Source organism: Parasteatoda tepidariorum, chromosome 7, assembly GCF_043381705.1.
Source record: "Parasteatoda tepidariorum isolate YZ-2023 chromosome 7, CAS_Ptep_4.0, whole genome shotgun sequence".
NCBI lineage: Eukaryota > Metazoa > Arthropoda > Arachnida > Araneae > Theridiidae > Parasteatoda > Parasteatoda tepidariorum.
In genome coordinates this window covers 84,721,796-84,749,453 of record NC_092210.1, presented here as the reverse complement: position 1 = coordinate 84,749,453, position 27,658 = coordinate 84,721,796, and the positions used below count along the sequence as shown (strand labels likewise).

The 27,658-nt window shown below is 26.8% G+C and overlaps 1 protein-coding gene across 3 annotated transcripts in view; it reads left to right on the top strand.

Annotated features, from left to right (window-relative positions):
• LOC107454553 (glyoxylate reductase/hydroxypyruvate reductase) overlaps positions 1-10,971 on the top strand; it is a 29,659-nt gene extending 18,688 nt beyond the window's left edge. For all 3 annotated transcript variants that reach the window (XM_071183714.1, XM_043051855.2, XM_043051854.2), the window contains exons 7-10: positions 2,964-3,041; positions 4,718-4,880; positions 7,744-7,874; positions 10,724-10,971. In XM_071183714.1, the coding sequence (XP_071039815.1) occupies positions 2,964-3,041; positions 4,718-4,880; positions 7,744-7,874; positions 10,724-10,839 (488 nt within the window). In that variant the 3' untranslated portion in view covers positions 10,840-10,971. The remainder of the gene's footprint in view (positions 1-2,963; positions 3,042-4,717; positions 4,881-7,743; positions 7,875-10,723) is intronic.
• The last annotated feature ends 16,687 nt before the right edge of the window (positions 10,972-27,658 follow it).

The following is a 27,658-nucleotide window of genomic DNA, read 5'->3' as shown; positions in this document are numbered from 1 at the left end:
GTGCAATGACTGTTATAAAATAAACTAATAAATTTCCACAACTTTCAAAATTAAAAATAATTAAATAAATAACAACAATTTTGCAAAAACATTAAAGAACATAAGAATATTATTCAATAAAATTATAGGTTACTTTGAATTTTCGATTTCCTAGAAATGTACTTTTAAATCGTTACTTTTTTTGTTCAGTACTTGTACTTTTACTTGTACTTTTTACTCGTTACTTTTTAAAATAAGAACTTTTTACTTTTTACTCGTTACTTTTTTTAAAAATGCTTGTACTTTTACTCGTTACTTTTTAAAAGTAACGTTGCCATATATGATTGTCAGTGAAAACAATTTGTTTTGAAAGAGAAAAAAAAATTTTCTCTTATTTTTGTAGAAATGTATTATTAAAAAAAAGAAACGAAAATTTGAATTACTCTATGTTGAATTGGGACATTCTGAATGGTATTAAAATAACATTGGATCAGTGGAATAGCAAATTAGACTTAATGTATCAATTGATATAATAGAAGAGTCTCTGTGATCAGAATTTTTTTTAAAGAGTGCAGACTGTATCAGTATAACAAAATTTTGTACTTCCAATTTCCTTAGTGCATTTGAATTAGTCATTACTTGATTCAACTTTATAATTCAAGCTAATTAAATTTGTTGTGTCATTAATTTTTATATTTTCAATTTCATTTAATATCTCAAACATCTGTGTATAATGATTGCTTGCTTATTAAGAATTTCTCTGAACTTTTTATTCGACGTAGTATACATAACTTATCTGTTTGAGTATTTACGTTAATTCAATTCAATCTTTATATATATATATATATATATATATATAAAGAGAGATGGATAGATAGATAGATATCGCCTAAATAGAGTCCATGCATTTTATGATGTTCATTTTTAAGCGAGAATTCATTTCAATGTTCAAAATCGCATGCTATCCCTACAGTTTAATTAAAAAAATATATTGTTATGAGTAATTTTGGTTATTTATACATAAGAAAAATAAAGTGTAAAGTTTACATATAGTGTGAAGTTGACATGTGCATTCTGTTGATTTTTAAACTTAAAAGCCTAGTAAATAATTGACTTTATTGATTATAAAGTGATATTTGGAATGGGTAGATATTTTTAGAAAATTTCCTTTTATTACAGTATGCCGGGGGGGGGGAGCAAACAATTTTTAATGTAACTTTATTAAAACTAAATAGATAAACAAAATATAACAAATAATGAGAATAATCAGTGTTTTCATCACAGAAAAAAAATGGGTGAGAATTTCTCACCCTTTCTCAAAAACAGGGCGAGATTTCAAAAAGTTAAGTGAGATTTCTAAAAACTGAAAAAACACAAAAACTTTTGGAAAAAAATCAGTTCTTTAATTATAATACATTTTTAACGTCTTCTATTTTTTAAAGCATTGAATATTTTTGGTGCATCATCATAGAAGATTTTGCCTTTACAAGGTATTTGTCCATCTTACATAAGTGCATAAAACATCTGAACGTCTTAGATGAAGAAACCTTACCTACGGTAAACAAGAGGTTGCAGAGAAATGTGTTCTGAAAAGGGTTCCGTGGTTGTGTTCTGTAGTTCGAAGAGGTTCTGAACAATACTGGTAAATAGGGAAGCTAGATAATGGGGCAGATGTTGAAAATAATTAAAGATCCAGGAAGAAAAGTGAAACGGATTTCATTCTAAATGGCTTAATTCGAAGCTTTTTCCAAAATGCGAGAAATTCGCGAGTTTTGAAATTGATTTATAGAATGCGCGAATTTCTCGCGGTAATAATTTTTTAATGCGAGAAAAGGAAAAAATATGCGAGATTCTCGCGTTCTCGCGCTGTAGTGAAAACACTGATAATAGACTTTAACTACTAAATAGATTTTATTGTTTTCAAATTGGCTGCTTTTTATTGTGATACAGAGGTGCAAGCGCTCATTGAAATTTTCAGCTGTGGGCTGCAAGTCTTCTACCTTTAATCTATTCTATTCGCGCTGAAGTAATTGCTTTAGAAACACCAAACTTTTGTATATCGAGCAAGCCAACAATTTCACACTGTCCTGTTCCATGCTTTAACAACTCTAAAATTTGTCAACTGATTCGACTGAAAAAAATAACGGCAACGAGTTGGCTGACACTCTTGCAAAGAAGGGACTAGACCATCCAGTCCCCTCCACCTCAGAGCTTACATACCTTGAACTTTTTGCAAGACAAAAGGCCCAGAACAAACAAAAGTGGCTGCTTCCACCTATTCGCTACTGGTATAAAGCAAAAAGACCAGGACTCTATCTCTTCCTGGCGACAGGCAAACCAACACCTGCTTATCCCGCCTGGCCAGTGGACACCTAAAAAATCTCACATTTTCTGCAAGTCAAAAGATCTTTCCTCTTTGCCCTAAATGCCAACAAAACCCGGCATCACCTGAGCACATCTTGAATTGTTTAGGGCTGAACTGGAACAACATTCATTCCTCTCCCATTCTGGTTTCGGATTTTCTTAATATCAACGGATTCATTGATCTGGTCTGACCCCGTCAGACCAGATGGGAATTAGCAACAACAACTCTAAAATAGCAGATCTTTTGCTTGACATTTTTTAAAAAGGGCCAAAAAACAATATTTACACTTGGTGATATATTATAAAGTATTTTATTAAAGTGGTTGACAAAAAAAAAAAACAGAAATTAAAACGAAATCAGTTATTTTCTATTATTTAATGCAATGACTTTGTCTGATTTTTTTTTGCCCCGCCCTGTACAGTTTATATTGTTGCTGCTTTAAATTACTTGATTTATTTATTTATTTTTGTAGCATAACTTTAAATTTGAAAATGTATATTTTAAGACATGAACTAAATATAACTATTTACTATATATTTAGTACAAAATTTACTATATATTTTAACTATTTACTATATACTATATATTTTACTACTATAACTAAAATACTATTTTTCAGGTTTTGGTGTGGCTGAGCGTCTTAAAGGTTTCAAAGTTAAGGACATTATATATGCCGGAAGAAAAGAGAAACCTGAAGGTAAGTTTTCTTTCGCTTGAGACGGGCATACTTTTCATGTGTTTCCTACTGTATTATTTTTCGCACACTCAAAAACATTTTTAAGGAACCATTTTTCTATTAATTTAGCTATGAGAACGTAAATATTTGCATACATTATAGAGTGCTGCTTTTATATTTAAAAATTTGCATGCTAAATATCTTCAGAGTATTTTCGTGTCAACCAATCAAAATATTTTTATAAGATCTCACTAAATGATTTCGCATTATGTATATTATATACAGTGCAAAGTCCCGTATCCCAATAAGGTGCAACAGGTTTGAATCCCAGAATTGGCTTGTTGATACGAATTCTGCAACCAACTCTCTGTGGTTAATGGGTTATAATCTCGTTACTGTTGAGCTAAACATGGGTGTTTTTAGAGGTTTTCCTCTACGTATAACGCAAAAGTGAGTAAGTTCCATCGAAAATCCTCAACAAAAGCTAGTTTGCCCCAATGTTTTATCTAGGTGTTCCATTGTCTTCTAGATTAGATTCAAAATTACAAGGCTTTAGAGTTGAACATTGACGGATGTAAACTCAAAAATTGGTTGGCTGTTCAACACCGGCTTTTAAATAAAATCTTTTAAATTAATAGATTGCTTCAAAAGATGGGTGATCTTGAAATTTTGAGGAATCTATCAATCACATTAAAATCAAAGTTTAATCTTTAAAAAAAAAATCGGAAAAAATAAGGAAAAAAATTTCGAGGGGTTGGCCATCCGTGCTGAAACTTAACCCACTGACGGTTCTGCACGTAAAAAGTCGCATATTAACCTGCAGTCTTCTCTGCGTAGCAAAACCGGTTTTCCCATGTTAATAGATAGGGGAACTGTGTGTAGGGGAGAAACATTCTCCCAATTTTGCCCATTTCCAATTTTGCCAGTTAATGTTTAAAATTTTAAATACATCATTCATCTACGAAATTAAATTATTTATATTGCGAAGTAGATATATGTACCCTTTTTCTGAAATTCAGCTTTTAATTTTATTTTTCTAAAGACTGTAATTCCTGTCTAGTGTACATGTGTGGAGATCTCCAGTCAAGGCACTTTTGCACTATTTTAGGTAACTAGATATACTTTGTTTGTAATGCCATATCAGTTAAGCACAGGGTAAATTAAAATTAGCTAAAATTGCTATTATTTTTTTTTTCGTACAGATTAGTACAAAGTTGTTTCACTATTCATCGGAAGCTTGTAACTGTGTGAGAAAATATTATATGAAGAATATTTATATATTTTCTCATACTGATTCGCTAAATATGTATGTATATACCAAATTTAAAGTTAATCTTAGTTTGTGAAGCATTTAATTTTGTCAAACTTAGGTTGCACACATTTATATTCTGGTAATTAACCTTCCAAACATTGAGTCCCTGAATAAAATTTTGCCGAAAATTTTCTATACACTCTTTTCAAACTCACCAACACAGAGAAACTGGTTTTTTCATTGAGGAAAGTTACACCTGAAAATTCGTAAAAAGCCAAGGCTAACCCTCGGAGAGTTTATACCAATAGTGGTTTCTAACATTTGATTATATTCAATTAAAGCATTTTGTAATTGAATATAATTATTCGTAATCAAAGAAATTATATATAAAAATATATCATATTTTACCTATATAATACTTATTGCTATTTTCTTTTCTTTCCAGCTCGAGAGAAACTCAATGCCAAATTTGTGCCCTTTAATCAACTGTTAGAACAGTCTGATTTTATTATTGTCTGTACAGCTCTAACTCCTGAAACACATGGCATATTTAATTTAGAAGCATTTAAAAATATGAAAAGAAGTGCAATATTTATCAATACCAGTCGGTAAATACTAAAATAATTTTACTCTTAACTAAACAATAGTTGTAATGATATATACAATATATTAAACAATAGTTATAATGTTTTGCTATAAAATGTATCTTATTATAATTTTTTCAACATAAAATATTTCCATTATTTTTTTTTTCTTTTCCCCATGTATAACAATTTTGCGGGAAGAAACATCACAACAAATTTAACGTATGAATACTGGTGTAATTTCCATTACTAATGGGTGGTTTTAGATTCCTTTCGTTGTTTTTTAAATAATGTTAAGCGATAATTTGAAAATTATTTTTCATTGAATATGTTGATATTTTGTTAAAAATATTTTTTCAAAGCTCATTTATGGTAAAAATTGCAAAAATATTGGACATCCGATTATAGTTTTAGATAAACCAAATGAGAATTTGAGGGAATTATAGAGCTAATTATTAGTGAATTTTTCATTGAGAAATTTTAATTTAATCTACCAGAATTTCATTTGATAACTATTTTGAATAAAAATGATTGTAAGAAATTACAGGGGATGGACAAAATAATGGAAAAACTTTTCTTCATATTTCTCAAGAAATACTTAAAAAATCATTTTATAACTTCAGAAGTGTTTAAACCATGTCATTTCTCATACATGCCAATGAAGGTTAGAGGAACTGAAAATAAATTAATTTTTGAACACCCTATGCCGAAAAATGTAGGAATAAATTTTTTACTTGTAACAATTATTTTGGCTATTATATGCAATATTTGCACAAAATTCCACAAACCTAGATTAGATGTTTATGGAGTTATAGACATTTTTATGAAACATAATTTTTTTTTATTTGCTATATTCAATAAAATTTTAAAGCATTTTGGAGCAATTTAAAATTAATTACAAAATGGTTGCTTTAAAATTTTTGAAAATTTGTTTAAAATTGTGCAAGATATGAGTACTTAAAGTAGTTATGTTATACTGTGAATGCACGTAAAAGATGTTACGTTTTTTTCTCATAATTATGTAGGGAATTGTATTTGGCTAATGCAAAAAGTCTGATTTGAATATCTTAAAAATTTAAAAAGTTTCAAGTAATTTTTTTTCTTAAAAAAACTCAAAATGATAAGGGGTTTTCTGCAAATGTTATTTTGTATCATAGGACAAAATTAAATAACAAATGATAATTCCTTACAATAAACGTTTATACACCAAAATGTAATTGTATAAGAAAAAACAGGCCAAAAAAAGATATGTTTATAGGGGATGATCCCCAACAATGCCGGTGTAATTTTTAATGAATCTTGTTTAATAATACGAAATGAAATTTGTGGATAACCCCTTATCATTTTGAGCTTTCTTTTAAAAAGTAGAAAAATTGCTTGAAGCTTTTTAAATTTTTAAGATATTCAAATCAGACTTTTTTTTATTAGTTGCCAAATATGATTGATTTACAACAAAACTACGAAAAAAATATTTAAATTTTTCCCATGCATGCACAGCATAAAAGAATGACTTTAGTCACTCATATTCTCTGCAGTTTTATACAAATTTTGTTATCACAAAAAAAAACATAAGACGGAAAAACTTATTTTTTATAAAAAGCTAGGCTTACGATAATTTGTGGAATGTTAACCAAAATACACAAATGATACAAATTTATTGCTACATTTTTTGGCTTAGGGTGTTCAAAAACACTATTTTCCGTTTGTAATTTATTGCCGGTTCCTCAAACCTCTAAAAACTTTAAACTTCATTGATAAGTGTGAAAAATCGTATAACCTAAACACTTCTAAATTTAAAAAATTATTGACTAATTATTTTTTGGGAAATATAAAAAATGCATTAGTATATAAATGTTTCCATTATTTTGTCCACAGAATAGTATAAAATATCTATGTTTATATTTATCAAGGAATATTTTGTTGAAGATCTTGATTATTCATTTCCAATTGTACACCAAAGTAACATAGACAAGCAAAGTTTGGACTATTGAATTTACATATTTTACTTTTTGCATATTTCGTGATATCTCAAAAAAATTTTAAGCAAATTTAAACATTTTTTCGCACTATTATAAAATTTGTTCATCCAAAGATAATTCCATATAAAATATAACTATTGGTAAATGTTTCTTTTTTTTTATTATTTAATTTTATAACAGTTAAAAATATTTTGAATTGTAAGATGTAAAAAATTTTTCATCTTAAAGAAGGCAATTTCAAATGGAAAATTGGAGGGAAATTGGTCGAATAGTTCCTCAGAAATTAAAATTTAACAAACTCATTTTTAAAAGAAAAAAATTTCTGATTTCACTAACATTTTGTGATATTTCATCCAAAATTGCTTTTTCTAAAATGAACCTTACAATTCAAAAAATTTTTGACTATTATTAAGTTAAATAATTAAGAATAACAAATATTAACTGTGAGTTACATTATCTTTGGATATTTTGTAAATGTATGCAAAAAATGTTCAATTCATTTAAAAAATTCTTGAGATATGGTGAAATACAACATAAGTATTCTGTGACAAACCTCTCTAGCACTAATATTTTTCTGCAAGATGCTTATAATAATAGCAAATGTACTTGGTAGAAATTTTTGAAAAAACAAAAATTTTAATGTTTTTTTTTTTTAATTTTTTTTTAAACTGTTGAGAATTCCCTGATATATCTATAAAGAAATTACTATTTTGAATAAAGGATCTTTAAAAACTCTACAAGTAGGCAAATAAAATTACTTGTATTTTGAGGAAGAGGCCCATAGTAAATTTTAAAACTGTATCTTTCTCATTTTAAAATTAATCTGACTTTGTTTTTTTAAAACAAATCTTTATTAAATTTATTTTATAAAGTTTGCAATAAAAATATAAATCTGAAATTCTTTTTAGTGGGAAAGTGGTGAATCAAGAAGATCTTTACACTGCCTTAACTACAGGTCTAATTAGAGCTGCTGGATTGGATGTTACAGATCCTGAACCTCTACCAACGGATCATAAGTTAACAAAGTTATCTAACTGTGGTATTGTATATTTTTATAAAACTTTCTATTACATCAATTTTGAAATCTCGTAAAATCGTAGAACTGTAATGTAAGTAGAGCATGCACATCAGAGATAGTTTATATTTTCAGAATGAAATTATTAAACGTGGGGTAAATACAGAGGAAAATTTTCTACCTTCCATTTTACTTTGTTATTTTAATAAAAAAATATTTTTGCAAAATTTTATTAATTTAATTATCTAATTATTATTATTTATTTCATTTAATTATTTAATACATTTAATATTTTTTTATTTAATTGTTTATAATGCTACATTTGGTTGTACGGAGAAATTTGTTAAAGGAGGATCTTTCTCCTCATATATTTCATGGATTAATTTATTCCTTTCATTCATTTAACGATTTTTGGATTTAAGATTTGTTTTAAAAACAATTTAAATAAAAAATTATATTATCTCAGATTTGTTAAATATGAATATAGAGATCATATAATAATTTACTTCTTCTGACAAAAATGTTTAACTTCAATTCTCATTGTATTTTCCTTTCAAAATTATTGGAATTTTTTTAATTAATTTTATTACAGAAATACAACCTAGTAACAAATTTTAATAAAAATTTAATAAGGACCCATTCACTAATGTACATTAAAATTATGAATTTATTACAGTTTTCTAAGTTTACTTAATTCTTTACACATCTTTATAAATTCAGTATGATCAATAATATTAATCTTGTTACTTGAATATGCTTTTGTAAATAACTTTTATTTAATTCTAAAAGATATATTCGATGACTTTTTTAAATAATAGTTAAACTAATTATAATTTTGAATTAAAATCTGGTTTTTTTTTCATAGTTATAATAATTTTTAATTTAATAATAGAATGAGCCATTTGATGTTCAATATATGGGAAACTGTCCATAAATTGTTTTTATATAGGTTAATGTAATAAAAAAAACTTTTTTTGTCAGAAACTAGTTATTTTATCTTGATTATGTAAAGTCTTTGGTATTAGCATTGTGTTAATATCTATGTTACTGGCAAAGTATGAAACGCCGGCATTGTATATAACGCTGGATGCTTTTAGGCAAGGTTTGAAATATGAGAAGTATTGCATATTTTCCCTAGGCATTGTGTATAATAATTAAGCGTTCTATAGAATGACAAATGCTATTTAGGCAAAGTATGAAAAAAAAAAAAACGTCCTGAGGAGATTATTATGTGCATATCTCAAAAATAAAAATTTTATTCTGAAAAAATGACAGTGCCTTTAAAAAAAATTTACTCAAAATGCATAAAGAAAAATGAAAGTTGTAGAAAACATAATTTATACCTTTCTTATTAAGGGAAACAAAATTTTCATAAAAAAATAAGAAATTACCCTACTTATTGCAACATGGCAGGCTTGAATAACATCTTTCATAACTTTTCATTCTCCCGAAGACCTTTCATATTTTGGCACTTTGTTTTACACATACATTTGACGAATACTTGACCGCTACCATTGGACTGTGCAATTGCAACTGACCAGAAAGGAATTTCGTGGTAAGGAATTTCTTCAATTCTAACTAAGTTCTAAGGGCATAAAGTGAATTGTGATATCACATATACTTGTTTTAAAATTACTGCAGAAATTCCAAGTCGATAGAAACCATCCTCTGTCACACTCATTACAGCTGCCAATATATTGCGCAAATCACCTCACACCTTGTCGACATCAAGAATAGGTACACTCACAGTAGCTCCCAAAGAAACAGTGGCAAATTTTTTTTCAGAATTCGTTTTCATTTTTTGGCTTGTATTTCAGTGTATTAGAATTTATTTTACTTTCGATGAAGCAAATATTGCCCAAAATATCCATTTCATCACCTTTACTAGCATGGCCACAGAGGGTATGAACTTTTCAACGACACATTTTGCATGCAAGTGCATCTCTCGTTTCCTTTAAACACACCCAAGAAGTATCAAAAATGAAAATCTCTGTGGAAAGCCTGCCTAGCTGCGTGTTATTTGAAACAAATCGGAGATGTGTTTTATACTTTTCCAGTTTCTCATTTGGCATTCCATAGAGTGCCTAGGAAATGAGTGAAATATAAATCGTTTCATTGCCGGCTAGTTAATAGGAAACAAAATTTCTATTAGTGCACATATCCTAACTAAGATTTTTTTTTTAAAAAAAAGAAAAAGTGCCTAAGAATATTTTTGATTGCTTATTACTTATCAAAAAATGTGACTACGCGTGCTGTCATCCATTCAAACATTAACTTAGCTAATTACACGAAGAAATTTACCCCAAAAAGCGTAGATTATTAACAGCCTTTATTATGTTCGATTAAACACAGTATTCTTGAAAATATTTTTAAGTAAATGTTTTAGTAACTGTTTTTTTTTTATAAAAAGAGTAACATACTACAATCACAATAATATCATCTGCATTTTTAAATTTTTTGTACATTAAAAAATTTAATGTTTTTATCTAAAAATTTACTGAAGATTTATTGAGTTACTGAATTTTTCTTATATATAAAATGATATATTTAGTTCCTTTTTCCTATTTGTAAATTAGTTTTATTGTGAAATGTAATTTGTTGTGGCTGTATATGAGTAGGTTTTTAATTTTCATCATTTTGAAATAATAATTGTATTATTTAAACACACTAATTACGAAATGATAAATAGCAAGAGCCTCTGTTAGTAAATATAACATTAAAAAATGTGTCATTTTTTTTAATTTTATGCTTGTATTAAATGTAAATGTCTGGAAAAAAATCTCCTTTTATTAAAAAATATGCATATTGCATAGTTTATATAATTTTTTTGACTAATTAATTATTAAAAGTGTTATTCTATCTATTTATTGCAGTTCTCCTTCCTCATATTGCAACTGCTGTTGTGGAAACAAGAGAAAACATGAGTATAATAACTGCAAATAATATACTTGCTGGTCTTGAAGGGAAGCCACTACCTTGCCCTCTATGAAGGAAAGAAAAATTTTGTTTTATTTACAGTTAACTTAATTTTTAACTGATATTTGTTGTTGAGAATTTCATATGTATATCAAAGTTTAGAAAGAAATGATGAAGAATTGCAATAAATTTATTTTTATTACTATCTTTCGTCATTTTCCTCAGTTTAAAGTTATTTAAATTTTTTTAAAAAATAATGAAAAGCCATTTTAATTCTCCTTATTTTACTAAAAAATAAATTTAAAAGATAACAATTCTGTATGTTGCAAATGATTATGAAAAAATTTAAAGTAAAAATACTTTTTTTTTATCTTTAAAATTGTGTTCTAAAAGATTTATAATGATTCGAAAATTGATTTAATATCACTGAATTTTAAAGAATTTTGTTCAAATAATATTCTTGGCTGAAAGACTCTGCCCTTACTTGCTTCTCTCACAGACCTGTATAGGTGCTGTTCAATTGCTTTTGTTCCTTAAAACAAATTAAAAATTATTCAATTAAATAACAATTTTGATTTAATTAATACAGATTTGGTTCTGTTGAGATAAAAGTAAAGCCTAATAATTTTCCCTAGTTACGATTGCAACTTCATCCTCACACTTGTATCAAAAATTATTTTTTATATTTTGGTAAACTCGTTTTTAACTGTTGATATAAAATAACTATTGATTATTTTTCACCAAAGAGATTTCTTAACAATACCAGAAAAAGTTAATTTATAATATTGTTTGTTTCAAATGGTTATTTTGTACTCATAATTTATCCATTTTGAAGGAGAATAATATTATGGGTAAATACCTTTAGAAAGAGATCAATAAATAATTAACATGTAAATACCATTGTAACTTTAATTTATTTTATTTTGATCAAAGCCAAATATATATATAGAAAAAAACCAACTATCCGAAGTGTTCGGAACCATCGCTCTCCCAGATTTCTGAATTTCCTAGTTTTCTGGATCACTAAAAAACGTCGTTTATCGATAGTTTATCACTCCCAAATTAATAACGCATTTTAAAATGGGAAGAAAAATAGTAAAAATAAAAACGTTTCAAAATAATAAAAGAATGAGAAATGACATTTAAAATCTTAAACAAGAAAAAAAAAAATTACAAAGCACAAAATTTACACTCTTATTATTTTTTGAACGTTTCATCACTTTTTAAATCACTATATTTTAATTTATTATCCAGAAATGGAACTTATCAGATGAACAGCCATTATGTGTGTTTCTTTAGTAAATTACTCAAGTTTCATTCCTGCTATGACTTCCCTTGTTAAATCCACGCAACATTCATTTATAATTTTTAAAAAAAACTTAATTAGTGTAAATGTTTCTTACTACAAAAACGTTTGTGCTATCATCTTGGAATACGGACAGTGGGTGAAAAGGACAATTTTAGCCCTTGATCCTAAAACTTGTTCAAAAATTTCATGTTTGTTGAAATGCATGTGCATCTACTGAGCTCAGTTCGGTGAGATTTTTGCACTCTCGTGGAGAGCTCTGCTGCATTTTGCAAGATATTCTCAATTTCAGGCTTCATTTTCCACCCTCTGATATCTAACCTCTTCATCTTTTTATAATGGCTAATATAATCAAGAAAAGAGTTCTTTGTCAGAAACTGGTTATTTTATCTTGATCATGTAAAGTCTGAAAATTTTTTTGTTAATGTATCTAGTGTTTAAACATATTTTTGAGTGCTTAAAAGGTGCTTATTTTTTGTTGAAAGATTTTGCTATTCACCCTGTCATGGCGTGAATAGGTGGGCTACATCACTAAATGAATATTTCTGAATTTATCTGAAGCCACATGCTTATTAATTTAGACAAAACGTAAAAAATCACCATAGTATTATTGGCAAAAATGATGCTTGATTAATTTTGGTGATAGGTACTAGTTAAAATAAGCTATGTATCAAAAAGGAAAATTAATTAAGAAATAGTACTGATTCAAGAAGCATTAAGAATCACCCTTCTATTACTGGCGCCAATAATGCTTATTATAATAGTTTGGCAATTTTTTACACTTCTCTTAAAGGAATTACTACCATTTCTCAATTTTGCTTTTAGCATAACTTATTTCTTCTTTTTTTTAAATTTTATTTAGTTATTATTACTAAAATTATGCAGAAAGAAAGTACAGGGACTACAAAAGAATAATAAAAAAAATATGATAGTTCGAGAATTATTAAGTATTAAACTTCTGGGGAAAAATACCAGATTTTGTCGATCTGCAGCCTGCTGAAATGCTATTACGGAGTTAAAATTAGACATGCTGCAAGACCAATTTTAATTTGTGAATTAAGTTTCGAAATTCCGATTCGTTCAAAAGTTATTATTATTAACTAAAATGGTTTTTCGTGATTTGTTTCAGTATTTTAGCTTTAAATATAAACTATTTATCTGTTGTAGGAAATTTATTTTTCCTCGTGAAATCTTTATTTTATAAGATCTCACTCAAGTAAATGTTAATCAAAAAAAGAGAGAGAGATTGCATGTTGCCAAATATAAATTTTTCATGAAAATTCTTTTAAAAAAATTAATAAATGAAGATAAAAACCTTTCCCTATTTTAACTGTTATTATTGTATGTTTTCTTTTTATTGGTTCCCACAATCTGCATTCCTTAGGATAATTTTAATTTATGATTAATATATTATCAAAATATTCTTATACAAAGCTATAATGTTTGTATATATTGATTACGAAATGTTCTGTGTTTGTGTGGAAAATATTGAAATTTAGAAAAGAAAAAAAAAACAATGAAGAATCAGATGCAATTACAGCGGTAGACGAACGGAGCAAAGCAGGGGTCAAATAAACTAGTGTTTTTGAAAAAATAGTTTAATGATTGTAGTAATTCCAAACATATTTTGTATACAACAAATAATATTCTGGTTATAATAACTATTAGTTGATAATATTAAATACCATAATTGAATGGTATACGTGTTTAATACTGAACCTGAAAATAACCACTTGTCACGTGGCTTGTCAACAAAAAGAGTGGCGACTTAAGTTAAATAAGTAACCAATCCTTTTTCCCATCAGTTTTTTTTTTTTAAACCGTTTAATATTAAAAGTACGTCGATGCAGAAAGACTGTGGAAAACAGAATTAAATTGTCTTTATTCAAGAATTTGATCCTTCAGAAACCGTCAATTTGTGATGGAAAAATAATTCAAAGTTGTAATCTATGCATTTAATGTAGTATTTTGCCTCCCCAAATATTTTAAAATAAAATTCTTTAAAGTCAATATGTTTAACTAAATTTTGCTCATTTTTATATTATTTCTATTATTAAATTAACTTTTTATAGCCATAAATTATTTCTAGCATGGATTTTTTAAATATTTAATTTAATCAAATCAGAAAAAAAGTGACTATTAAAGGAAAAGGTCCCATCTATTTTTGTGACCGTCTCATTAGGTGTAGGGGAAAAGTGGTTACGAAGTTATAAGAATCTACCGGCCACTGACTACTAACTGAAAATTTAAATTTTCAAGTCTATGTAATATCATAATATAATAACTGATATATCATTATTAGATCAGCTATTTCACTGATACGAAAAAAACAAATGATATTTTGCGTATAATAACCATTAGTAAATGAATACCAACAAAAAAAAAATTTTTTACCCAAAAAAAATTTTTTAGGTAGAATTTACGATTTATTTAATATAAGTAAAAATAAAACTCATTTATTTTTCAAACTTTTCAGCAATAAAAATATTAGAATTTGAACAGAACCACGGTAAAAGATACAACTATCTCCTCCCCTTTTTTACCTACATTTTTTTAGGTTTTGTTGTGGAGAATATATTTCATTACGTTATTATTGCTTTGGAAAAATTCAAAAATGATTGTTACGATGTCAATCAAAATAAAATATTTTATATCTTACAAAGTATTGTGTCTTTATTAAATGATTTGACAGTGATTAGAATAATTAATAAACATATTCTTTTTTTTTTTTAGATTATTTTTATTTTCAAAATATATTTTTTTTATTTTCAAAATATCTTTACAGAAATCTTAATATTCAAAATGTTTTATCATATCTTTTAAAATCATATTAAGGTAACAGATTATGCGCATGTTGTTGTTGACGTATGCTTGTTTAGGCAGAGGGGGTACGATTGTTCTTGTTTTTGCAGTGGCGCCATCTATGGCCACGAATTCGACTTCTGCGACACCATGCGTCTCACCCGTTTATAGGGCGGACCCATTCATTCATCCACAGATCGTAATTTTGACCTGAATCAGAGAACGATCGATCTCCAATCCAGTACCCCCAGAGGTTTTGATTTGTTATGGGAACTTTTGCGACTCGACAGATTTAACGTGCATCAGTCACTTTACTACACGGGGAGTCTTCGGCCGGCAGGGTTCGAACTCTCGGACATGGACCCAGCGCCCTACCGACCAGGCTATCCCGGCCTGTGATTATTCGCATCATACGTATAAAAGAATTGTGATATTTTTGTGTAATAAATGTTCTAATTTATGGTTCCTGGTTTATATTACATGTTTTTTTTTAAGTCAAAATTGTGTTGAAAAGTTTTGGTTTGTTATTTCTCTTATTCTAAGTCTCAGTTATTCTTATTCTAAGTTACTTCAAGTGTTACGCAGATGCGTTGCTTTCGATTTCAACATTATTTTATAGGCAACAATAAATGTTATTAACAGAACTTATAAAAAGAAAAATTTAATTTCAGTAATGATTCCTCCACATGCTGTAATTTATTCGTGCGTAATTTTTTACAATTTTTAAGAATAATATCAAGTTATTATTTTGGAATTTTAATCTAAAAACTCCAAACATTAGATGAAATAATAATAAAAGAATTTACATGCATTTTATTTTCGAAAAAAAAAAAAGTTCGTCGCTAAATACACTTTTTAACGCATGGGGGGGGAGGGGGAGCTGCAATTTATGAAAGTTATGCCTGAATCTGCCTTAAGAGAACATATATATGAAGGATAAAAGAGTAGCAACGCCCTTCACATATAAGATTTAAAATAGTACATAGATTTTGGGAAACACATTGATAATTTGGTTCATGTTTTTAGATTTGGAATTCAATTAACTTAAATTTACATTTTGAATGCTTATCTTAATGATGAGCATCCAAAACTGCCACGGCATTATTGCCTAATATCAAGGCAAGTATGCAGTTACTCCCCCTTAAATGTCAAACTAAGGTATATGTGTCGTTGCGTTACAAAAACAGGCAAAGCTCCTCAATTTTTTTTATTAATTTCTTAAGTTCTTACTAATCCTTTCCATCAACTAAATACAATGAACATGGTAAATTAGATTAAATCAATGAGAGTATGTTTTATATGAGATTTCTTGCAAAACTGGCCGACAGTGAGTTGTAAAACCGGTCATCTCCATATTTGTCAAATGCCGTTTTTGATCATGAGTTTAGTTATTATTTATTTATTTTTAATGTTTTTTTTACTTTGGTGAAATGTTGGGATGCAGGGTCTCCTAATAAATCTAGAAAGAAGAAAAGGGATTTTACGTCAAACGAAAAGCCGAAGACCTTACTTGGTCAATTGTTAATAATGTTTACGACGATTTCAGAGTGGATTGTAAATTTAACGATTATTTTAATACAGGACGTTCACCATAGAATGCCCTTAACAAAGAACGATATATTTTTAGTTGATATCCATATTTTTTAATGTAGAACACTCCCCATAGAGCATCCTCGTCGATGAACGAACAAAGTATTAATTATAACACAAAACAGTAAGAAACGCTCACCAAATTGGCGAACTATCTTTTAAATGGCGACAACAACAAATTTAGTATTCATGACATTTACTTTCAGTCACGGTTTCGGTTTTTAAAACAGAATTTATAGCCATTATTGTCGGACATTGCTTGAATATTTCATAGTAATCTTTATGCATCACCAGTTGATACTTAACTATAACGCCATATTATGCTATATCAAATTCAATTGCCCCAGAGTCTGATTTTTATTTAGGCAGTTGTAAAAATTTTATAACTTTAATGTTATATAAATCACTTGAATTATGATTTCAATTATTGTTTAATACAATTGTATCGAACTAAAAAAATTTATTCTATTTTTACAATTTTAAAAGCCCAGCATATTTTTATTAAATTTTATGACAAGTTTTGGTTTGTACCAAAATCGCCGCCAAAGTCATGCCTTTGCCTCACTATATTGTGCTTTAAAACAATTCTTAATTCTTCCTAAACCAAGAATTTTAGTTCCTTTCTCATTTTGACGAAATGTTGCAAAAAATCTGCTTTTCACGAAAACTTTTTGAAGATGGCCAGTTTCGCAACTTAGCGACGCATATTATTTGCACTAAAATGATTTGTTTTATAATTCAGCGAAACTTTATTCATCGCAATTATTTTTAAAAATCCTAAACGTAAATAATAGATTTTTTTATTTTATTAACGATAAATTCGTAAGTGTTTAAAAGGGCACGAGTGTAATAAACCAATTATAATAATTTTTGCTTATACAATAATCATTAATAAAGTAAAGAAATAACACTTAATGAAAGCTGATCAAAATTGTATTCCTTTCAACTTTTCATTTCTCGTCATATCCATATTGACGGATACCATGCATAGTTTAATTTGTTTAAAATGATGAGTTTGACAGCTGTAGATTATTTTTGACGTACCATGAATTGATATTTTCGATTTGGGTTAACTCTTGATTGCTGTCTTATTTTTAAAATGTGAAAAATAAACCGAAATTTATAATTTTCGTTGGTCTAAGTTCTGGTGGTCTTCAACTCTTAAGTTTTAATAAAAATTTTATTTCACAGTGAACAATTATTTTAGCTCAGAGGGAGTATTTATTATTTTTAAACCGTTTTACATTTCTTAATTTCCAATATTACTTAACAAGTTTCAAAGTTATTAACTGGTATAGGTGAGAAAATTTTACTTAATCCCCACAAAATGAGGTGGAGTTTTGTTTATGCAAACAAGTGCTTTATTTAGAGGATGAATTGTTTTTTTATTATTAAATAGTAATGATTCAATTCCCAAAAATGTTTGCGAAAGAAATAAACGAACCACCCTGAGTAATTTTTGATCTAATTATCGGATCTTCTCGTTCTAGCACTCACTCTAGGGATTCGAGGGCGTGTCCTCAAACATGTTAATTAATTAATACAGACTATATTTTAAAATAATAAACCAGGCACATAAACGTGCTTTCTCTGAGTAAACGCACCCTTTTTCCCCTCCGAATTCAGAGTTTGCTTCAAAAATATAGGGGGTTGCCGCAATCTGGGAAATATGGTCCCTACAGTTTGGTCAGGAGAACGACCGAAAGTTTGGATCCCTTAATGTTAATTTTACTTTTAGCGTATTTCACCATATATCGCGAACTTTTTAAGTGAAAAAATACTTTGCACACAATTAAAAAAAATTTGTTTATCCAAAGATAATTCAATGCGAAATATAACTTTCAGTAAATATTTATTATTTTATTTAATGATTGTCGAAAAACTTTTGAACTGTGAGGTATACAGTTTTCTTTACATTATTTTGAAGTATGCAATTTTATATAGCAAAATGTATGTAGAATATATATATGTATATACACACACAATTTACCTTTTAAGTACTGATCTTCTTTTTCAACTTATTGACGACAGGGACCCTCTGGTTAAGAATCAAGAAAGGAAATGGTTCGTTTGTTTCATTGTAACATTTTAAATAAATAATGATTTCGGTCAAAAGTTCGATCTGTTTTGTGATTATGTTTAGTTAAATGTTAATTTTTATACGAAGATTTTAAATATTACTGTAAAAAATAAATTTGAAATAAAGGTTACAATGCACTTAAATATAGGTTCCTTTTCCGTTTTTGTCAAAAGGTTTTTTTTTTTTACTGGGAGCGGAAAACATACTTTAATGTTAATCAATTTAACAAATGGGATTAAAAATAATTTTGCTCATCCCGTCGTCTAAACGATTCAAAAACATATAAGATTTATTGTAATATTATTGTGTTAAGTGCTGCATAAATTGAAAAAGAAATTTATTTTAACATTTTTATTTCATTGCCTCAATAAATATTATTTATCTTAACAAAATAGGACATTTCGAGATATTTTCTGAGCTGTATATTATTATACCGTAAATATTTGAAAATATACTCAACGTTCAAAAGAAAAAAAGTAGCTCGAAAATAATGATCAATTATTGTGAAATACTGCGAAAAAGTTGGAAAAACTTGGCAGGTATGTATTGCACTTAATTGAACTATCATTATAAAGCCCACATATCCTCCTATAAATGAGACTTTACCTGTCATTATTTATTTCCATTTATATTTTAAGAGTGAGTAAAAGAAAAGTTCCTTTCTTTTTTTTTCTTCAAATAAAGTAAATATAGTACTTTAAGTTGAAGTTCTCTTAATGATCAATTATAAAAAAACTCATAATATTTTTTCTGCAAAATAAATAAGCTTACTAAGTTAACCCAACTTATAAACATTTATGGTATAATAACCTATGGCTCAGAAAATGTCTTGAAGTAATACCGTTCTGTTAATGTGAAACTGTTAAAATTTGACAAATGATTGAAAATATGCTCCTTTAATATAAATGCTTACTCAAAAAAAAAGACTTTTTTTTTTTTATCTTACTTTAAAGTATAGTAATTTCTAACAACAAATCAATATGGTTTTTGCGTAACAAAGAATCAAATTTCGTGTGCTGTGCAGATATTACAATTTTTTTTTTATCTGATTAAAATATTAAGGCAGATTTTTTCCATATTTTACAATTTACTTGCTTCATATTCTTTCCAAAAATAGTAAACAAACCATCGCCAATTTTTTCGTAAAAACAATAATTTTCTATCTCTCTAATATTTGTTAAAACTATCAATCACATGACAAATAAGTTTTTAAAATGTTTTTGAATTTGAAAAAATATCTTTCTTTTTAAATCTTACTTTAAAGTATAGTAATTTCCAACCACAAATCAAGATAGGTTTTGAGTAACAAAGGATCAAAATTTTGCGAGCTGTGCAGATTTTAGATTTTTTTTTTTTTTTATCTGATTAAAATGTTAAAGCAGATTTTTTCCATATTTTACAATTTACTTGCTTCATACTCTTTCCAAAAATAGTGTTCATGTTTTTAAACAAACCATCGCCAATTTTTTCGTAAAAACAATAATTTTCTATCTCTCTAATATATGTTGAAACTATCAATCACATGACAAATATGTTTTTAAAATGTTTTCAAATGTAGAAAAACGTGTTGTTTTTTTTTAAATCTAGCTTCAAAGTATAGTAATTTCTAACAACAAATCAAGATGGTTTTTGAGTAACAAAGGATCAAAATTTTGTGAGATGTGCAGATTTTGCAATTTTTTTTAATATCTGATTGAAATATTAAGGCAGACTTTTTCTATATTTTACAATTCGCTTACTTCATATTCTTTCCAAAAATAGTGTTCACGTTTTTAAACTAACCATCGCCAATTTTTTCGTAAAAACAATAATTTTCAATATCTCTAATGTATGTTAAAACTATCAATCACATGAAAAACATGTTTTTAAATGTAAAAAAAACATGTTTTTTTTTAAATCTTACTTTGAAGTATAGTAATTTCTAACAACAAATCAAGATGGATTTTGAGTAATAAAGAATCAAAATTTTATGAGATGTGCAGATTTTACGATTTTTTTTTTATGTGATTAAAATATTAAGGCAGATTTTTTTCGATATTTTACAATTTGCTTGCTTCATATTCTTTCCAAAAATATCGTTCACGTTTTTAAATTTTTAGACAAACAATCACCAATTTTTTCGTGAAAACAATAATTTTNCCACAGGGACCCTCTGGTTAAGAATCAAGAAAGGAAATGGTTAGTTTGTTTTATTGTAACATTTTAAATAATTAATGATTTCGGTCAAAAGTTCAATCTGTTTTTTTATTATGTTTTGATTGGATTAGCCAAGATGTTTAGTTAAATGTTAATTTTTATACGAAGATTTTGAATATTACTGTAAAAAATAAATTTGAAATAAAGGTTACAATACACTTACATTTAGGTTCCTTTTCCGTTTTTGTCAGAAGGTTTTTTTTTTTTTTTTTACTGGAAGCGGAAAGCATACTTTAATGTTAATTAATTTAACAAATGGGATTAAAAATAATTTTGCCAATCCCGTCGTATAAAAGATTCAAAAACATATCAGATTCAAAAACATATCAGATTTTATTGTAATATTATTGTGTTAAGTGCTACATAAATTGAAAAAGAAATTTATTTTAACATTTTTACTTCATTGCCTCAATAAATCTTATTTATCTTAACAAAATAGGACATTTCGAGATATTTTCTGAGCTGTATGTTATTATACCGTAAATATTTGAAAATATACTCAATGTTCAAAAGAAAGAAAGTAGCTCGAAAATAATGATCAATTATTGTGAAATATTGCAAAAAAGTTGGAAAACTTGGTGGTGTGTACTGCACTTAATTGAACTATCATTACGAAACCCACATATCCTCCTGTAAATGAGACTTTGCCTGTCATTATTTATTTCCATTTATATTTTAGGAGGGAGTAAAAGAAAAGTTTATTTCTTCTTTTTTTTTCAAATAAAGTTAATACAGTACTTTAAGTTGAAGTTCTCTTAATGATCAATTATAAAAAAACTCATAATATATTTTTTGCAAAAATAAATAAGCTTACTAAGTTAACACAACTTATAAACATTTATGGTATAATAGCATATGGCTCAGAAAATGCCTTGAAGTAATCCCGTTCTGTTAATGTGAAACAGTTAAAATTTGACAAATAATTGAAAATATGCTCCTTTAATATAATTGCTTACTCAAAAAAAGGCTTTTTTTTTATCTTACTTTAAAGTATAGTAATTTCTAACAACAAACCAATATGGTTTTTGCGTAACAAAGAATCAAATTTCGTGTGATACGCAAATATTAAGAAAATTTTTTTATCTGATTAAAATATTAAGGCAGATTTTTTCTATATTTTTCAATTTACTTGCTTCATATTCTTTCCAAAAATAGTGTTCACGTTTTTAAACAAACCATTGCCAATTTTTTCGTAAAAGCAATAATTTTCTATCTCTCTAATATATGTTAAAACTATCAATCACATGACAAATATGTTTTTAAATGTAAAAAAAAAACAATATATATACAATTTACCTTTTAAGTACTGATCTTTAATTATCAACTTATTGACCACAGGGACCCTCTGGTTAAGAATCAAGAAAGGAAATAGTTAGTTTGTTTTATTGTAACATTTTAAATAATTAATGATTTCGGTCAAAAGTTCAATCTGTTTTTTTATTATGTTTTGATTGGATTAGCCAAGATGTTTAGTTAAATGTTAATTTTTATACGAAGATTTTGAATATTACTGTAAAAAATAAATTTGAAATAAAGGTTACAATACACTTACATTTAGGTTCCTTTTCCGTTTTTGTCAGAAGGTATTTTTTTTTTTACTGGGAGCGGAAAACATACTTTAATGTTAATCAATTTAACAAATGGGATTAAAAATAATTTTGCCAATCCCGTCGTATAAAAGATTCAAAAACATATCAGATTTTATTGTAATATTATTGTGTTAAGTGCTACATAAATTGAAAAAGAAATTTATTTTAACATTTTTACTTCATTGTCTCAATAAATATTATTTACCTTAACAAAATAGGACATTTCGAGATATTTTCTGAGCTGTATGTTATTATACCGTAAATATTTGAAAATATACTCAATGTTCAAAAGAAAGAAAGTAGCTCGAAAATAATGATCAATTATTGTGAAATATTGCAAAAAAGTTGGAAAACTTGGTGGTGTGTACTGCACTTAATTGAACTATCATTACGAAACCCACATATCCTCCTGTAAATGAGACTTTGCCTGTCATTATTTATTTCCATTTATATTTTAGGAGGGAGTAAAAGAAAAGTTTATTTCTTCTTTTTTTTCAAATAAAGTTAATACAGTACTTTAAGTTGAAGTTCTCTTAATGATCAATTATAAAAAAACTCATAATATATTTTTTGCAAAAATAAATAAGCTTACTAAGTTAACACAACTTATAAACATTTATGGTATAATAACATATGGCTCAGAAAATGCCTTGAAGTAATCCCGTTCTGTTAATGTGAAACAGTTAAAATTTGACAAATAATTGAAAATATGCTCCTTTAATATAATTGCTTACTCAAAAAAAGGCTTTTTTTTTATCTTACTTTAAAGTATAGTAATTTCTAACAACAAACCAATATGGTTTTTGCGTAACAAAGAATCAAATTTCGTGTGATACGCAAATATTAAGAAAATTTTTTTATCTGATTAAAATATTAAGGCAGATTTTTTCTATATTTTTCAATTTACTTGCTTCATATTCTTTCCAAAAATAGTGTTCACGTTTTTAAACAAACCATTGCCAATTTTTTCGTAAAAGCAATAATTTTCTATCTCTCTAATATATGTTAAAACTATCAATCACATGACAAATATGTTTTTAAATGTAAAAAAAAACGTGTTTTTTTTTTAAATCTTACTTTAAAGTATAGTAATTTCTAATAACAAATCAAGATGGATTTTGAATAACAAAGGATCAAAATTTTGTGAGATGTGCAGATTTTACGATTTTTTTTTTTTTATCTGATTAAAATATTAAAGCAGATTTTTTCTATATTTTACAATTTACTTGATTCATATTCTTTCCAAAAATAGTGTTCACGTTTTTAAATTTTTAAACAAACCATCGCCAATTTTTTCGTAAAAACAATAATTTTATGTCTCTCTAATATATTTTAAAACTATCAATCACATGACGAATAAGGTTTTAAAATGTTTTTAAATTTGAAAAAAATATCTTTCTTTTTAAATCTTACTTCAAAGTATAGTAATTTCTAACAACAAATCAAGATGGGTTTTGAGTAAAAAAGGATCAAAATTTTGTGAGATGTGCGGATTTTACATTTTTTTTTTATCTGATTAAAATATTGAAGCAGATTTTTTCCATATTTTACAATTTACTTGCTTCATATTCTTTACAAAAATAGTGTTCACGTTTTTAAACTAACCATCGTCAATTTTTTCGTAAAAACAATAATTTTCAATCTCTCTAATATATGTTAAAACTATCAATCACATGAAAAACATGCTTTTAAATGTAAAAAAACATGTTTTTTTTTATATCTTACTTTAAAGTATAGTAATTTCTAACAACAAATCAAGATGGATTATGAGCAACAAAGGATCAAAATTTTGTGAAATGTGCAGATTTTACGATTTTTTTTTTTTATCTGATTAAAATAATAAAGCAGATTTTTTCTATATTTTACAATTTGCTTGCTTCATATTCTTTCCAAAAATAGTGTTCACGTTTTAAAATTTTTAAACAAACCATCGCCAATTTTTTCGTAAAAACAATAATTTTCGATCTCTCTCTAATATATGTTAAAACTATCAATCTTATTTTGATGCAAAGCATCGATGAGTGACGTCCTTGGCTCAAGAGTTTCTTAAAAAAGCTAATAAGAACAGAGGTTTATATGCAGTTTAATCGATTTGAGACAAAGTTCTTGTTCATCGTTTCCCCCACTTACATAAGCATTTAGGATAAATGGTGTTGTATTCTTAAACAGTAGTATCATTTTCCCTTATTATCGTCATAAACATGCAGCTTGTTTGTAAATGTCAGCGTCACGTTCCGCCCTTCCACACATTACAGTATACAGTAGTGTGAATAAAGAAAAACATTTTTATAAAAAAAAGATGAATGGAGAGATATGCTTTGCTCTTGATTCTGATAGCATAGGAAGTTAAGAGATAAAAGTGGCGAAGGAAAGAACAATTGGGCTCCTAATTGATTTTATTTACTCGGCATGCGATAATAATCTCCTGTGAATCGCGGGGCTTATATATTCAAAGACGCTGCGAGTTTAGAGTTTCGATGGGGGATTCATAACAGAATTAAACAGGGCCTTATTATCATAAAGGTCTGAGTGACCTTGCCCCTGGGCACTGTGTCTGAAGTGGCGTTAGATATTTGTTTTTAATATTTATTTTTAGCAACATTTTTATATTCTCTTCACTCTATACCAATATTTGATATGCATACTTCTACATGTTTTGAAAAGCATTTTTAGTTTGATTTAATCCTAATTACTTTAATAAATAAAAATATCTCAGTTTCTACGCCTACGCCATATTTATATGAATAGTATAATTAGAATTCGACATTCATACCTATCAATCACAAATTTAGATCCCAATTCTAATGGGTTATTAATTATATTTAAACCAGGGTTGAAAAAAAACCCCAACTTATTGGGTGTTTTTCGTAGTTTAATTGGATTTTTTCAAGGTTCAATTAAGTTTTTTTCATATTTAATTGAATTTTTCATTATTTTTTTTAAATTCTTTTTAGTCTTAGAGTAAGACTTGCTGCCTTAATAAACACCATTAGTTTTATTAACAATAAAGCTATGAATAATCATAATTATAAATACATTTTATTATCAATGTGATTTGCATTGTTAAATTAGCAATAATATTCTAAATGGTAATAATAGTGTCCAATTACCTTTGTAGGATTTACCTACTATGTTTTAAAATAGATTTATGAAAACTATTAAATGTTTAAGTGAAAAAAATAAATTATTTATTTTCAATCAAATATAAGGCGTCAATTTTCAAAATAAATTTTTTAACTTGAAAAATATATTAATGCAATGATGCATTGCATATATTTTCTTTCTGTTTTAATGTGTCCTGTGAAAGCGTTGTGCAGTGAAAACGGTGAAAGAGAGCTTCTAGAATAAGCTCTAATATTTCAAGAACAAGGAATACATCAAAACATGAATTTTGAACAAGTATTTCTCCAGTTTAAAGTTGATATAGTTTAAAAGTATTATTTGAAACTGTAATTCGACTCACTGGTTAGGAAAATAGTAAAATATATTTTTATGAATAAGTTATTTTCCTATTTCATTAAATTGTGATTCTAATAATATTTTATTTTGTATCTTGTTATAACAGTAGTTTCAATTGTATTATGAATTAGTATCTCAAATTTTGTGAGGATATCTTAGTACATTATATCCATGTTCAAATAATGCATGTTTTTCAAAAGGTTAATTAAACATCTTAAAGTACAGAATAGAGAAACAATGTAAATAAAAAATATTTCAATGTATCCAGTTAGTATATTATTCGATTATTAACTTGATATCTAGAACTGGTTTATTAATGATAAATTGCAATTATGAAAAAACCCACTTGCCTTTTTTCAAGTGAATTTTTTCAGGTTAGATAACATCATGTCAACTCATATTTAAACCTAATCAGTTTGCTCAGTTACCATTGCAATTTCATATGCAATTTTGCTTCTTAAATTCCTATTTAAATTTTAGTTACTATAAAAACACGTTAAGGTTTTTTTTCCCTAAATAATTATTAAGTAAGAATGCGAAAAGCTAATTCACAATAATATTTTATATTAATTAATGTCTGATAATAATGCCTTATAATAATATCTTATGATTATAGTAAATTATTCGTAGTTTAATAATTTTAAAAGGGTTAATAAGTTAAAATGCTGTTTTAAATATGCTTATCATAAAATAGTATGAAATATCATGGGATTACTTTATAATAGCCATTATTTTCAGTTTTAAGCCTTTAATTTGGAAAGATAACAATAAGAAAGAATTAATATTTTAGGTAAGTAGTCTGTCGGTCAGTTTTCAAGCTCTTTGAATGTATAGTTCTCATGGAATGACACTGGTGTCCAAAAGTTAATCATTATTTTAGACTAGGGGTGCACAACCTTTTTGAGAGAAGGGCCGCTTGCACAGCAGGTTGACTAACGAAGGGCCGCACATTTATTTAGACACTTTAACGGCAAATGTAGTAATATTCCTTTAAACATTAATGTTCGAATTTTTTTTTATCAATAAACTTAATAGTATATTTATAGAAAATTAAAGGTGTTCAATTATTAAAATTCATTAAAAAATATAAAGAATAATACTTTTTTGTTCTAAAGAAATTGCCATTTTTTATCATATTAACAATAGATTTATCAAAATAAATAAATGAGCATTGGAGACAGTAAATATTTTTTTATCATATCACGCAATAAAAAAATTCATTTTAAAAAATAAATTCTAATAAAAACAAACTGCAGTGCTCACAGAATAAAAGTAGGAAAAAATTTAGTACATAATTAAGTAATATAAATTCAAATTAAATATTTTAATTGAAGAAAATTTACAAGTTTTTAACAAAAGCCTAATTAAAAACAAAACTGTTATAGTTCAAAATAGAATTCAATACTTGCTTGGTTATGTACTTTATTGATTATTGATGTATTTATTGATATATTTATTTCATTTTATTGATTTTTAGATTTTTTTATATAGTAAACGTTATCTTTTTTTGTTCTTTTATCGAAAAAGATCACTTAAGCAACACAAAATTGAAATCAAAACTGTAAACAGTGAGCAGTTTAAAAATTCACGTTTTCCGTCACTTTCCGCAATTTTTCTGGTTGCAATCATATTGCATTTAAATTAGGGATGTAACGAGTTATTCGCCCTGTTGTCAAAAACTCAGTTGGTTAAATATTCGGCAGAATATTTTTTAAAAATGTATTGTCTAAGTTTTTTTTCCCTTTAATTTGTATAGATATGATAAATAATGATATAAAATCTTATTTTGACTATATTATAGTATTGTTCATTATAAGAAGTAGTTTTAACACAAATTTCTAAATTTTAAAACCCATGTTTCTGCAAGTTT